This window comes from Cavia porcellus, unplaced genomic scaffold, assembly GCF_034190915.1.
Source record: "Cavia porcellus strain 051 isolate PalLab524CR breed Dunkin Hartley unplaced genomic scaffold, mCavPor4.1 scaffold_31, whole genome shotgun sequence".
Taxonomy (NCBI): Eukaryota; Metazoa; Chordata; class Mammalia; order Rodentia; family Caviidae; genus Cavia; species Cavia porcellus.
Window position 1 is genome coordinate 41,289,656 of NW_026947514.1, and position 16,194 is coordinate 41,305,849.

The window sequence follows — 16,194 nt, forward strand, 5'->3', positions numbered from 1 at the left end:
TCAACTAACAGTAGACACAAATGGTAGAGCACCGATAAGTGGTCCTTAGTAATTTCATTACTCATCATTAAAACTGGGTGCTGAAGTAGTAACAGAAAACTTCTACAATTTTCATAATGCCATGATTCAAGATTCATGAATAACTCATAGGCAGATCAGACATAAAACCCTGATATTCTGCAGTATACCATGAAGACATAACTACTAAGCGTTGAAATTATTTACATTCTAGAAAGCTTTACCTTTGTGACTTCCTCAGTTAGTGCATTCTTCAATATATTTGAGTGTATAGGTCCAGGGTAGATATTAGAAATTATAATATCAGGGTATTCCCCAATTTCAATGTCGAGGCTATTAACGAATCCCTAAGAGCAAACACACACAAAAAGAGAACTCAATAATCAAAATAAAAAAGGAAGTCAATTTAAATACAGACACATATCTCATTTACCAAAATTTGTTCTGAATTCACAGAGTAAAGGACAGGTAATGGAGTCAGCCAAGCTTCTTAGACATTTTTAACTTTAAGACCAGAGGAAATTTAGAACACACATCCACATCTATTGACTAGCACAAATCGACCACCTCCTTGATGCCAGTCATTCTTACTACTAATGGCTTTTATTACAGGGAAAAAATGAATAGGTGAAAACTATTCCTGACTATTCAGATTCACCTTACACATGCTAACGCTCATCACTACACTGCAAAAGAAGTTTGTGTTGCCCAGATTTGCCAATCTGGTGGGGGGAAGGTGGGAAGGCTGGATTCTCTTTATTCCTCAAAGTGCTCTAGGTATGGAACAGAGTAAAGGAAAGCAGGATTAGCACGTCACTGAAATAGTCACCAAGGAAGAATTCAGTGTTCTCAGTTCATATCACTAGTCTATAAATTTCAGCAAACATTTATCTATTTGGCGATAACTAGTACATGGCTAGTTTAAAACAGAATATGATCACTTATGGAATGATGTTTGTGTTAAAAAAAAAGATACACTTTCTAGACATAGATATTGGTCATTTCCAAATGAACAGGGAGAAAACAGAAATCCCATCATCCATTTTTCTAAATTAAGAAATGTTCTAAAACTATATTGTTAGAAAGTTATTTAACTTCTGAAAAACCTCAATAGTTACCCCATAGTAGTACATGTTTCGACAACCTTCAACAGCTGACCTCTAACAAGCACAGGGGTTTCAAGAGCTCCTGTCATCAGAGCCTGATCTACTGCCTAACTGAAAGGTGGACAAAAACAGTGCTGGGGAAATACTGGAGAATTCCTGTGTCTTTCACTGTTTGACCCTCTCTAGCAAAACAGTGCATTGTGCAAGCCAATATATCCAACCTTAAAACCTGTCTTCACTGAAATCCTTTTTCATGTAGTATGTACTGTAGTCTTTTCAACCATAAACACATTCACTCTGTGTATTTCTGGGAGTGGCAGAAGGAGTTGTGTTAATCAGAAAGAGCCTCCTGGTCTGAGTGTCGACGTACTACTATGACTAACTAAACCTTCAATGTGTCACATCTAGCAGATAAAGACCAGTGATTAAATAGGGTGTGTAGGTGGGCAAGTCACACAGCTCTTCTTGCTTTATTAAAAGGCTCCTGCCTGGGCTATGAAATACTTGGTGCCAGCCAAGAGGGAAGATGCTCTCTCTTTGAGCCTGCCTAAGACTTACCCAAGTTCTCCACTGGAAGTCACTGAAAGCCCAATTACACCCCAAAGTCAACAAATCATCAGTATTTAATTGTGCTTTGTCTTTCTCAGCAACATTCTGCTCTTCTCAGCAGAGACAATGCCCAAATGAACCAAAATTTCCATTTTCATGAACTGTAGTAACTGTTCAGTTATTGCATCTTATTATTCCAACTGGGGAATATTCTACTAAAACTTGCCTTCAGCAGAAATAGTTATTACTCTTGCATCACCTTTAATAGTTTTCTTTCTGTTGTCCTTGGAATGTTGTAACATTCACTTATTCTCTTTTTTTGCAGTGCTAGGCCCAATCCAGTGCCTTGCACATGCTAGGTAAGTGTTCTACAACAGTGTTGCCTTCCCAGCCCTTCATAAGCACTGTTAATCCAACATTACAAATTCACTCAATTCTAGTATTTATCACCTTATAATTTATGTTACATCAATCAACCCTCACTCGGAGCTTCTGCCTTGATGAGACTTTCTTCCTCCCATTGAAACCAGACTAATCAGAGGAGAAGTTTCCCCCTGCAGGTATACGACACTCAGGACTCATCACTCTGATGTCAACACCTATTTTTGACAGACAGGCATAACTACACAACATAAAGCAAAGTAGAAATACAAAGAGAAAGTAAAAGAAGTCACAGAAATTAAGGCAGAAGGAGAACATCCTGAAGTATGTAGAAGAAAACTGGGTAGACAATGTTTGCCAAGATGTGGCAGCAAGCAGAGTCAGATAAAAAGTGACTTATTGACTATATATTTCTTAAGAGCAAAATACACAGCTTATTTTATGTTCACAGAATCCGCTGCAGTGCATGGTAGAGTAAAATCGCTTGTACAACTGTGTTGGGTAAGCTAAAGGCATTTGTGACTTAATTCTTATTTACTGTTTACTGAAGATGATTTCTGCCAAATTTCTTTTTTTTTTCTATGTCCTCATGTAATGCTTACTTTAAATGAACTGCCCAGTGGTGACCATAAACCCCATACATGAGTAGATTAGTTATAGGACAGTTGGATTCCAGCTGCCTTACCCGAAGAGCATGTTTGCTTGCACAATATCCACTTGAGAAACACCCCGATATAATGCCTAAAAGGCTAATCACAGTCACAATCTTTCCTTGCTTCCTCTGGATCATGTGAGGCAGCACACACTTGGTCAAGGACACCGTCCCTAAGTAGTTAATTTCCATTAGCTCCTTGAAGACATCCATGCTGGTATTCACAATTGAAGCACAGTGGGATCTTCCTCCGTTGTTGATGAGAATGTCAATCTAGTTAAATAAGATCAGAATTCACGATGTCTTGTGTGAATGGACTGAAATAATTCCTCGCCGTAGTTATTATAGTTTCTTTCAAGAATCAGCGGGACGATGTATATTTTGAGAAGTCAGCAATAAAAAAATAAACTAAAACAAAGAAACAGAATTTGCCTATAGATTTCCCATTTTAAGTAATTCCTCATGAAAAGAGTTGTAAAAACAAAAACAGCACTGAACTTTTGCCTTCTTTTGTCCTACATAGAGAAAACAGTTTTTGGTAAGGTGTAAAAAAATACTTACTACTTAAAGATAAGGCCCAGAGATGATGAGGTCTCACAGCTCTGAGGCCATTCCATGGACACTTATCTCCCAAAAGCTCTTTGAATAAGTGCAGTGTGCATGGGAATCATTTCTGCAGCTACTTAAAAACCAGGCAAAGCAAATCATTAATCTACAGTTGCAAACATTACTTACTTTACCAAACTCCTGGAGAACAGCTTTGGTAGCTGCCTCATGGCCACTTCTGTCGGTCAGATCCAGGGGAAGAATGAGGATGTCTTTTTCATTTATATTGCCATTCTCTAAAGAAAGACACTTAAAAATTACCGTGAACATCATGCCATGGCTCAGTTAAACTCCCGGCTATTCCCATTACATTTAACCCCTACCCTACACAAGGAGCTGGCAACAAGGCTGGGTCTGTGTGGGTCCTGTGATAGTTCTCTCAGTGAACTGGAAGAGGCTGAGTGTGCATGATGCAGACAGAAAGCTGGTAGCTTCACAGGCATTTGGATACTGTGCTTCAGCATTAATATACACAGTAGGACTTTAGAACAGACTCTGAGGAAAGCAGGTTTATGTAAGAGACTAAACAAAGCCAAAATTGTACAGCAATTTCTTTAGAAGTACAGTTACATTTGTTTTGTTCTATGTTTACAATGTTTAGCTATTTTATACAAATTAAAAGGCTACACAATGTAACTTAAATCAATAGAAAGCTCAGAGCTCTATAGTCAAGGATACATAGAAGCCTCTCTACAAAGCTCAAGGTTTTTAAGGAGATAAAGGAAGGAAACAGGCACAATCTTTTCCAGAATTTCCACTTATAAAAATACGTGGGGCTATAGTCAGCTGTTCACCAGTGGAAAAACTGAAACGAGTTTTCATGAACTCTAAGTTTGAAATTCCGTAAGTAATGTCAACTAGAAAAGCAAGCAGGAGTAGGGAATATATGAAGGATAGCAGCTTTACGAGCAAAAGACGAAAAGGTGAAAATCAACTATAGTCAAAGCAGCACAGTGACTTACACCAAGGATGTGATAGACAAAAAGAAAGTGATGACACGCTTTCCAGCTTTAAAAAAAAAAAAAAAGCTGATAGGATGCATTTCTGCTGGAGCAGGCCTTGCAAGTCACAGCACTGGAGAACAGCTGTCTGAAGGAATGGTGGCCCATCAAGCACACAGTATCGTGAAAGCACTGAGACTTCTTCAAGGTTGATGGGCAATGAGCTGGTTTAGCCAACCGCAAAGGAAAAGGAAATTTTCAAAGAATGACCGAGAGAACCAAAATAATGATTACCACTAATCTCAGAATTATTTCAATTTCAGTTTTAAGTGCCATATAAGAAACAAAAGATTTTTTAAACCTAAGGATAGTTCCTATGTGAACATCACTATTTACAATCTGAAAGCGACTAAATTATTCATACAGTCACCATTTATTTGAATATAAAATATATTAATCAGGTTCCTTTGCAAAACCATAGTTGAATTCTTATAACTGGATATAAAAATTCTTTTTTACAACAAAATTCTGCTACCATCCCTTTTGAAAATAATATCCGGCACTTTGGCAAAATGAGTAAGGATTATTCCCAATTAAATTCCATAGGTTTAATGTATTTGTGATGGACAGGATCACACTGTACTCCAAGACAAACATTAGGTGACCTGGTCGCTAAAAATTCCTGAGCATTTGAGAAATTAGTGTCAGTGCAAGAAATACGTTAATAGGGAGAAAGAGGGGAGAGGGAAGAGGACGGGGTGAAATGAGGGGAGCAGAGAGGGTAGAAAGGTGGCAGAAAAGAAGCAAAAGGAGGGAAAACTGCTTACCAGGTAACAAAAGCAGGTTTAGGTCCAGATACTTGGAGACTCCACAGCCAGAGTGTGCTGACGGGGGAAATCCCATCTTACCGCTAGGACTCCCAGAGCTGCACCTCAGTTGGAGACTGACTCATTTTTAGGAAGCAAGGCTGCTGATTGAGGGTTACTCACCCAGGCATTGTCTTTTCACTCTCTCCAGTTCATGCTTTCTTCTGGCCGACAGCACGAGAGACGCTCCCAGTTTGCTCAACTGGTAAGCCAGCTCCTCACCAATTCCGCTTGAGGCCCCTGTCACCCACACCACCAAGCCAGTCAGCTCCTGTTCTGTACAGGATGGAGGAAGAATGTAAGAGAGGCACTAAATAAACAATTACTCCAATACATCAAATAATATCAAAAAAGTAAGAAAACTTTATGCAATATCAATAGAAACAAATGCCCAATATATGGGTGAAATCCATCCAGGCCCTGGATCTCATGGCAATAACCTACATGAGTTCAGCTGAAGACCTAGAGTCCATGACAGTGCCTCCTACAAGCCCAAATGGAGGTCTAGAACTCACGACAATGACTCACGCAAGTCTATTTCATGGATCTGTGCTGAGAAGGCCTGATGGTCAGCAGTAGATGCTAGAAAGTCTATGCCAGTAGGATGAAGGATCAAGGCCAGTAGGTTGAGGGTTTTGCACTGGAGCTAGGAAACAATGCTCAAAAAAAGGACTAAGGCTCCCCTAAAAGCACCACAGCCGTCCTCAGTGACAATGAGGTCCCAAGATCTTCTGACAATGACAACAGCTGAGTTCATATGAGGAAGCCAGCGTGACAAGCTTCTGCTGGAGACTGAACATCTTCTTCTCTGAGGCCAGGGAGCAGTAAAGAACAGAGCTTCCCCAAAGTAAACTTCAGCCATTCTCAGCAACAAGGTCCTGAGCTCCTCTGATGATGAGAACAGCCAACCTCATATCAGGAAAAGCTCAACAAGCTCCTCCAGGAGAACCAATGGCAACAGCAAAACCAACAGCATAATGGAGAACCAACAATACTAAACTGTTCCTCTCCAGTTCTCTTTTGTATCTTGGCAACTATCCTCAAGTGGACCATACACATTCAGCACCACACTGATTCAGCTGAGCTGGATGTTAAATTGACCACCAGTTTTCAATTCACCACCATGGATTTAAATTTTACTGTCCTAAGGAAACATCTCATATGGATTTGTTTAAAAGGTATGAATACAAAGTATACTGTCAACAGACATCCACATGATATTCTGTGTATTTGTAGATCTCAGTTAACTTTTAGGCTTTATTCAAGGAAAGCCATATAATTCCATAGTTTCACTCCATGGTTCTAAGTTTGTTTTTGATCAAGAAAAGTTAAATAATTAGGAAGTCATTGCCTAGCCTCACTTTCTTCATTTATTAAGTAGAAAATTTAGATTTTGGTAACTGATAAAGTTCATACCAAAGTTGTATTTCTATTAGTCCAGATTTTGCAGTTGAGGTTTTGATGAGGAAACAAATACACCAACTTCTGACTATGTTATGATATAATCACCATATGTAGTTAAAGAAATGTTCCCATTTGCAAGTTATATCTGATGTCCATCAAATAGTATCAGTTTTGAAGAAGTCCTCCCCAAATGCCTGAGCTCTCATCTTAGCAAACTCTAGTAGTCCAGGCAAGATGAATTTTGCTCTGTATTTAGCTTATCCAATTGTCTTCCAAAGGAAGATCACCGATAATGCTAAAGCAAGAGTAAGTGACTTGTTCATGTTGCTAGAGATGAAAGCCACTGTCCACCTCTCCCTGTGGAGTTACTGTGCTGAAAAGTTTTTGTGCATCTTGCTTATGAAAGTATTTTTTATTATCTAAAAATAGCAAGCAACATCACATATCTGATTTTTACCCAAAAGTTAAAATCATGAATCTACCAAATACTGTTAGTTAAATAGTCTTTAGCCCTATCTTCTGAACAATATGTACTCTGTAGATTGACAGGCTCATATTTAACTTCCTCACATAACTGTGAACAACCCTTGTGTGGGAACACAGTGTCTTAGCTTCTTAGTGCTGCAAAACTAGTCAATGAAACATTCTTCCTAGGATTGAATTAACCCACGGAAAGCCCTCAGAGCAGAATCTGACACCTATTCAGTGTGTAACTTTGGACACCTGTAATTATCAGTGAACAGTTTTTAACAGTCAGGCTTTTAAGCAGAAAAACAAGGAATACTGTATTCACTAGGTAATGTCTGTGTTCTAATTTCTCCCACCATGGACCATAGAGTTACTAGTGTTAATGGCATAATAATTTTTCATTATTTCTTAAGTACCTAACACATTACTTTATGAAAACCCTCATGGTAACTTTATCTCAGTTTGACAGAAAATAACTAAGGTTTGCACAGATTTATCCCAACTGGATTTTAAGCTCCACCAAGTGTTGGACTCTGTCTGCCTTTTTTGTTATTGTGGGCTCTCCTTGTTTTATCTTAAATGTTCCCCTAAAATGCATGCACTTTAGCATTGGTCCCTACCTGATGATGCTATTGAGGATGGTAGAAATCTGGAAAGATGGGACCTAAAGTTGGAGGAAATTGTAATTGAGCTTATGCTTTTCAATGTTTATAGTAGGAACCCAGTCCCTTCTCTGTCTTTTCCTTCTAGAGCCATGACTGAAGAGCTTTGTTTCAATATGTGTTTCCTGCCATGATGTTCTGCTCTGTTATAGTTCCAGACTGATGGAGCTGTGCAACCATCTGCAACTCTGTGAAATATAAATCTTTCCTCCTTTAATCTTATTGCCTAAGGTATTTTGTTATAGCAATAGAAAGCTTTCTGATACAGATAACTGATATCCAAAATGGGACAGTTGGTGTCCCTATGACTGACTGTATGGCACAAAAGATTTTAAAACTGGCTTTTTGCAACAAAATGGAAAATTTTGCAGACTAAAACTAGAGAAAGTTTAGAACATTATAGTAGAGTTTAAAGAGAAATTCCGATGGAAGTTCAGAAGACCTGAATTCCAGCTGGAATGTAGCCTGAGAGACCAAATTCATGAAGATTCAGATGGGAAAGAAGAATAATCATAGGTGGCTATATTAATATACTAATTTACTATAGTGTAATTGAGAATTGTTATGAGGATTTTCTTGTATTCTGGCCAAGAACCTACCTATGTATCAACTATATTGTGAGATTTTTGTGGGATCCTAAATTTGAAGGTGATGGACCAATCAATCTGGCAGAGAAAATTTCAAGGCAGGCTGTCATTCAGGCTATTGCATCACTATACCCAGCTGCTTTAAGTCAGAATTATTGTGGAAATTGGGGAAAAAACAGAGACAGAGCCCTAAGACTTGAAAAACATGAGTTTGGCCAAATAAGTAATGGTGTACCCAAGAGGACTGTGTTTGTTAAAGAGATAAATGCTGAAAGGGAACAATTCTACAGAGAAATTTTTTTAAAAAAATTTATTCTTTGGGAACTGCCTAGATCTGTAACTGTTTCATGGCTTTGTATTACTTTCTTGACCCCTGTAACCACAAGCGCATAAATGAACATGCAGGATGCCTGAATCATTAATCTACCTTTGTAACCAGTGATCTCACCCTGCTAGTTAGTCAGAACTGCCAGGCAGTTCTGTCCCACCTTTGCACCTCCTTTGTACCTCCTGCTTGCGCATCATATAAAAGCCATAGATCACCAGAGAGAGATCTGGGCCTGATATTATGGGAATGATTCTAATCAGTGCCCACTGACATAAATAAATCTGCCTCCAAATTCAGGTGTCATTTTGGTGTTTCTTATTGCCATTCCATCTGGTGCATTGGCCAGGAAGACTGGCCATGCTGACCTCTTTGATCACCAGACACAGCCCTTGCAGATGAAGCAAGGATTTCTCTAAGTCCTGATGGGAAGTCAAGATTCCTTTAGTCTCCTTGGAGATCTGGAGGAGGATTCCTGGATCCCCAGTTGAATGACTCACATTGGACCTCAAAGGGAGGAAGATGATGTCTGTCTATCTGTCTGCTGTCTGATTCTGCCTGCCTCTCTGATTTTGATAGGACACCAGGGGGTACCCAAGTTAGTCAGTCAGAAGAGCTTGAGCAAATCCTGTTAGTTAAGGCCACCTTCAAGGAAAGGTAAGAATTTAATCTCTGAGCAGCATTGTGTCACCGCCACCTCCCCAGATAAGGGCCACATCCCAGAGGGTGCATTGCAGCATCACAGGCATGGGACCAGACCTTTGGGATGAACCACAGCCTTTGCACTCGCCACTCATGCAAGGACCCAAGCCCACGGTGCCGGTGCTGAGCAGGCCCCACCATCAGATCAATGCCGAGGTCCCCAGGTGAGAAAGTATGTCTTCGCTGCTGCCAGGCCCATGTGACTGGAGCCCCACGGAGCCCAAAGAAGCTGCTTCTGAAAACACCTCTTCAGACAATAATCCAAAATATGAACCAGAACTTTTGGGTTTCCTGCCGTGATCAACCAGCTTCAGAGAATTGGGTCTGCCTGCCTGCCTGCACCCTGAACTCTGGACTGGGCTGCCTGAGGTGAGTGTCCCCGCACCATCCAAAGCCCCTGGGAGGGAGTTTAAGATACCTCAGAAAACAGCAAATTGGGGAGGGCAACAAAACCCCAGTCAGCACACTTTGGAAAGAGACTCCCCAGGACACACCTGTCTGAAAGAAACCAGAAACATGACAAGAGATAGAAAAAAACACCCTCCAGCCACTGACCCTGGGAAAATAAGCCCAGGAGAGGTAAATACAGAAGACAAACAGTGCAGTAATCATGCAATATCAGATACAGCATCAGCAGACATAAAAAATACCTTCATGACCTCATAGATGAATTTAAAACTGTACTTCTGACTTCCGGGAGAACATGGCGGACAGATAACAGCAACTACCGGAGGCTCTCTGAAAGACTCGGCTCAGAAGCCAGGAATGGTGGGGACTAAGGAGACATAAGTCGGTGGAGATATGCTCTGCTGACTCAGGAACGAACTGGGCTGAGAGAAGCCAACTTGGAATGCAGTCCTGGTGCTAAAACAGGAACAGAAAAGACTCGGTGTGGAGGCTGGAACCGCGCCATTGTAAGCCGCGATTTGGGTTTCCGGCCGCGCGGCGGCTGGCTGCCTCTACAGCGGCTCGGCAAGGAGAGAGACGCGCGGAAGCTCTGAGAATGGCAATCTGCGAACGGCAGGGAGGTGTGCACTGACTTGTGGTGAGGTGAGTGAGAGAAACTGACACTCTACCACAGTTTGACTCCAGCAGAGGACTTTCTGGGCCCGAGCAGTCCTGCGGGAGCAGGGCGCGGTGGCGACTCCAGTCACACATCCCCCTCTCGGGCGGGATTGGTGAAAAGTGCCTGGCCTGCGTGACGCTGCCGGCGGACCTGGTAGACTGTCCCAACCCAGATCCCAGAGCCTGACGGTGGCCGGGAGGGGAGACGCGTAGGCTGCCTGGTCTGTAACTCCCTGGTGCGCAGCGGTGAGCGGGAACAACTAACTGGCGCAATTCGATCAGGCTGTGGCTGACTGGGAGAGAAGCTGGGCCTCTTATATAAGCTTGCATATATAAGGAACAGAGAAGAAGAGGCAGCATGGGAAGAGGCAGCAACAAGAAAGGCTCCTTGGCCCCCAATTCTGAGAAACAGGCAATAGCAGACACCACACCAATACACATAAGGCACCATATAGAGAGCCTCATAGGCCAATTCAGGAATGAAGTTATCAATGACCTGAAGCTAGAAATATGCAGAATAGTTAGAGAAATGTTAAGTACCACCCAAGAAAAAACAGGTGGTGGAATGGAAGAACAGAAAAAAAGGGGAGAATTGTTTGATGGAGAAAACAGAGAAAGCATAGAATACGTGAAGCAGGTTCAAAGGGACTACCAAGAAACTAAGAAGTCTATCGAAGACTGGTATAACAACTTGAAAGAAACTAAGGACAGACTATCTGAACTGGAGGGCAGACTTGTAATATGGGAGAATGAAATGAAAAACTTCTTAAAAATAACAAAGAAACAAACAGCAATAATACAAAGACAAGAAGATGATAAGAGGATCCATAACTTAAGGATTAAGAACATAAAAGAAGAAGTAGGGACACAAACAAGTGAACTACAAAAGCTACTCACAGAAATAATCCAGGAGAATTTTCCTAATTTAGCAAAAGGTAAAGATACTCAGATGTATGAGGCATACAGGACCCCAGCTACCTACAACCCAAACAGAGCAACACCCAGGCATATAATAATAAAAATTCCAGAAATTCAATACAAGAACAGAATATTAAAAGCTGTAAGAGACAAGAAACAGACCACTTACAAGGGAACACCCATCAGAATTACAGCAGATTTCTCTGCACAAACCATCAAATCACGAAGAGCGTGGGGGGAAATAATTCAAGTATTGAAAGATAATAATCTCCAGCCAAGATTGAGATATCCTGCACAACTGTCCCTGGAAATTGATGGAAAAACAAGGTGCTTCCAGGATAAAGAGGAACTGGGGGAATTTGCAACCACCAATTCAACTCTACAGAGAGTATTGCAGGATATTCTAAAAAAAGAAAAATACAAAGAATCCAGAAATAATGGCAGAGAGGCCACAACAAATGGAGCAGAGAACAAAATGAAGAAGACAAACTGACCTCTACGGACAGAAAAAGAGCTTAACAGAAATGAGGCAGAGAAGATTGGATGATAGGAACAGCTATTTTGGAGAAAATGACATCTTAATAGGTAATACAGATTTAGTATCATCTTGTTTTGAAGTCTCATCTAGCTTTTGTCCTTCTGTCTCCAATGGTCTAAATAGGCTGTATCTTATTGGATTTTATTATGTACGATAGTATAAGCAAAAACCTTTTAAAGACAAGGAGATTATACAGAAACCATTGTTCATTTTGTTAGTCAATTCTAAATACTCTGTAACGCTGTCATTCTCTTGAATGGTCTTACATTGTTTTGATATACTTAATGCTACAGTATATGAAGTTGTACTCAAGGATTTCAAAGAAAGAAACAATATGGTAACTACTTTTAGGTTAGGATTATCTGGTGGTGAAACACTATTCTGCTTAAATGGTTATGTTTTGATCTGCGCTGTTTCGTTGTTATGCCCTCTTTTATCTCAATCTCCACTCCATTATTTATTTTTTTATCTTTATCCTTTTAATTAAAGGAAAAAAATAGCAGGATATATTATAGTAACCCACTTTGACTTTTCATTACCTTGATTTAAAGCCCTGTATTACTCTCACCATCTGGTTTTTAACTGATGTTCCCCTATTCTGTTTTGCTGGATAGTATCAGGTTCGAAAGTTTAGGCATCAGCTGTGAAGATAATGAGATTCATTATGACGCCCATTCTTGTTGACTTTTATCTACTTTTGAAGACCTACAATGTCTCCAATGTTTTGGTTTTGTCGGTTTTATTCTTTACTATTTTGTTCAATTGTATTATAACTAATGATATAGGCAATTCTATTAGAGATAGTGGGAGGCATTATGGTAACCATTGTTGATCACCTTGTATTATGTTTTTACATTATCTATTATGTCCACCCTTTTGACTTGACCGATTCTGTTCTGTTATGTCACATTTGGTTTTACTCTCTTCCAAAAAAGTAATAAGAACCGTGGGAGCAATGAAACCCAAAATGTGTAATAGTCATGGTACAAAAGAGAGGAAAAGAAAGTGCTCCAAACTATATAACTGCATGTATATTTAAGTGTATAAGATAGAAAATGATATCACAGAGTTTTATTGGATCAATGAACAGAACTGTTTGCAGTATAATTGATGGAATGTCCACTTTACAAGCTTTAATTTTGTGACTTGAACAATTATTTCTAAGATGACAATATGTAATCCATTAACTAGTGATTTCCTACTGTTCATTTTTTTTCTGTAAATCTGTATAACTTGTACCCTTTCCCTGCTTTTTTTCTTTTCTCCTTAAATAAAATTTAAAAAAAAATGAAAAAAAAAATAAAACTGTACTTCTGATCCAAATGAGGCAAGACATAAAAAGATTAATTAAAGAAATAATAAACCCCTCCCAGGAGAACACAGATGGAAGAATGGAGGAACTCAGAAAAGAAAGAGAAACCTTTGATGAAGAATATAAACAAATTCTAGAACACATGAAACAGATCCAAAGAGATTACCAGGAAACTAAAAACTCCATTGAAAGCTGGCAAAATGCCTTGACAGAAACTAAAGTTAGCCTTTTGAATCTTGAAGAGAGATTTATGATATATGATCATGAAAGAAAAGGTCTCTTAAAAATAGTGAGGAACCAGGAAGAAACAACTCAAAGGCTAGAAGATGACAAGAGGATTTATAACTTAAGAATAAAAACATGAGCAAAGAAGAAGGAGTAAATACAAATGAACTACAAACACTATTCACAGATATAACTGAGGAAAATTTCCCAAGCATAGGAAAAAGAAACAATATCCAGATAAAAGAGGCATACAGAACTCGAGTCACCTACAACGAAAACAGATCTACACCCAAACATATAATTATCAGCATTCCAGAAATCTACCACAAGAACAGAATATTAAAAGCAGCCAGAGAAAAGAAGCAGATTACCTACAACAGAAAAATTATCAAAATAATGACAGACTTATCAACACAAACTCTCAAATCGAGAAGAGCCTGGGGGGGAAGCAGTCCAAGCCCTGAAAGAAAATAACCTCCAACCAAGACTGATGTACCAGAAAAACTCTCTCTCAAAATTAATGGAGAAATAAGATGTTTCCAAGACAAGGAGGAACTGTGGGAGTTTGTGGCCACTAATGCACCCCTACAAAAAATACTGAAGGACATTCCAAAGAGAGAGAGAGGAAAAAATACCAGGATCCCAGCAACAGTGACAGAGAGGCCTTAGTGAATGGGGCACACAGTGGAATGAAGGAGTAAAGTGGACAAATAATGACAGAAGAATAAAATAGCATAAATGAGGCAGAGACGGTAAGCTATAATCTTTAATATAGAGAGCCCTGATACACTAACAAAAAAAGAAACACAGGCAGAGTAGAGTAGGAGGCAGGATCCATCTAGATGCTCTGAATAGGACATAGACTCAACCTGAAAGAGGGTTAATAAACTGAGAGTCAAAGATGAGAAAACAATGCTATATGTGACAGGATACCAGAGAGAAATAGGGACAACTTGTCCAGCAGCAGCAGATAGACTGGAAAGCTATGACACTTTTGGGCAGTGTAGAACTACACAGCTGGAATTAAGGACAAACTTGTGACTTTAGTAAGTAAAGATCAAGCTCAGGGGTAAAAAGGTTTAGCAACACTCAGATAGATAACAGGTTGGCCCCTAATCTAAAAACTAAAAGAGCTAGTGGGACCCAAAATGTACAAAGCACCCTGAGAAAGGGCAAAGGGAGGAATTGTCTAAAAAACGGAGGCAGAGGACATTGTTAATAGTGTATCAGGATTTAAAAGTCACAGTAGTTTTATCGCTCTGTTTAGTCTGATTATATTTTGTTCTGATCTGTCTACTCATATTAGATTTGAGGGTACAGATTTGAGGGTACAGCTAACTCCAAAATAACAGGTTAACTATCTTTAATTTCCTATTAACTTACACTGAAACCCTGTATTACTTACATTGTCTTACTATGACTGATCTTATTTGAAGCTGGTTTGTTACACTGCTGTTTACCCTTGACTAATTTCATTCGAATTTGATAGTATCAAGTCTGGGAGTGGAGACAACTGCTCTGAAGATGACAATATGTACAAGATACCCATTCTGGTTTTGATTATTAACTGCTTTCAAATCCTACAATATCTTCAAAGTTGTGTTTTTATTAAAATAGCTATGTAATGCTATGTTCAATTGTATTATGCCTGATGATGTGGACAATTCTATTGAAAATAACAAGAGAAAGCATAGTAACTACTGTAGATCACCTAATATTGAGGTATTATATGTCTTTTTCATTTCATGTTTTTCTAGGAATTTATTTTGTTGTCTTGTTTTGATCTGGTTTTCCCTATAATACAGAAATGATAGATATACATGTAGAGATTCATACATGGGAAGAATTTCTAAACTATTTACAGGAGCAGATTATATAATAGATGATGTAGTGAACAGATGCTCTGAAGAAGAAGAGACACTAAGAAACCCAGTGCTAATTCTGTAGCATTATGATATGAAATTTAGCAATACTATCATTCACTGTTCAGAGTGATATTAGTCTAGTCTCTTATGTTCAACTTCAGCATATGCAAAGATAAAGACAGCTACTATGAAGAGACTGAGAAACATTATGGTAGACATTATTGACTTCCCCAAAATCAAGTCTTGAAGACCTAAAAAGCCTTTATTATCCTGTAATGATCTGATTAGTTCTATAATGTTCAGTATATATTCAATGTGTGTGAAGAGAGGGAAAACTATTTGGAAGAAAACTAGAGAAAATAAGATAGACAGTGAAGATCTCCAGTGGACTTGCTTTGAAATCTATGTCTCTTTAAATTGTTTTCTTATAAACTGTTTTGTTCTGTTTAATCTTACCCTCTTTAAGATAAAAAAACAAGTGTGTAGGACTGATTAACATATTACTAAGTTCTTATTGGATCGTTGAGCCGAACTGTTTGCAGTGTCATTGTTTGAATATCACTTTGTATGCTTTAATTTTGTAACTTGAGCAACTATTTCTAAGATGATGTTATGTAACTTATATACTGGTGATTTACTGTTTATTTTTCTGAAATTCTGTATTGTTTCTACCCTTTTTATTTGCTTTTTTCTTTAAATTAAAAAAAATTAATCTCTGAGTGCCCGATGAATGAATCTGTGAGTGAGTGGAATGGCCAGCAGCAATAAGCTGCTCTGTCTGTGCACCAAGACTGGAAAGCACTGGTCATGGTGGTCCTCACCTGCAGTTCTGTGCTGATCAACATACGGCATAACAGAAGCTTTGTACCCTTCTTAGCTAAGTTGCATTTAAACCCAAGTGGACATCTGAATGGTCTCTCTCTGAAGGGCACCCACCCTTTGTCTGTTGCATTACTTGGATTCTTGCTCCTCTAATAGGCACAAACTTACAGCCTAGAAAGACA

General features: G+C 39.1%; 1 protein-coding gene across 1 annotated transcript in view; it reads right to left on the reverse strand.

Moving 5' to 3' along the window:
- LOC100734545 (dehydrogenase/reductase SDR family member 7-like) overlaps positions 1-16,194 on the reverse strand; it is a 66,857-nt gene that overhangs the window by 32,466 nt on the left and 18,197 nt on the right. The window contains exons 2-5 of the mRNA XM_063240808.1: positions 5,243-5,395; positions 3,442-3,548; positions 2,740-2,979; positions 243-365 (exon numbers count right to left, since the gene is read on the reverse strand). Of these exons, the coding sequence (XP_063096878.1) occupies positions 243-365; positions 2,740-2,979; positions 3,442-3,548; positions 5,243-5,395 (623 nt within the window). The remainder of the gene's footprint in view (positions 1-242; positions 366-2,739; positions 2,980-3,441; positions 3,549-5,242; positions 5,396-16,194) is intronic.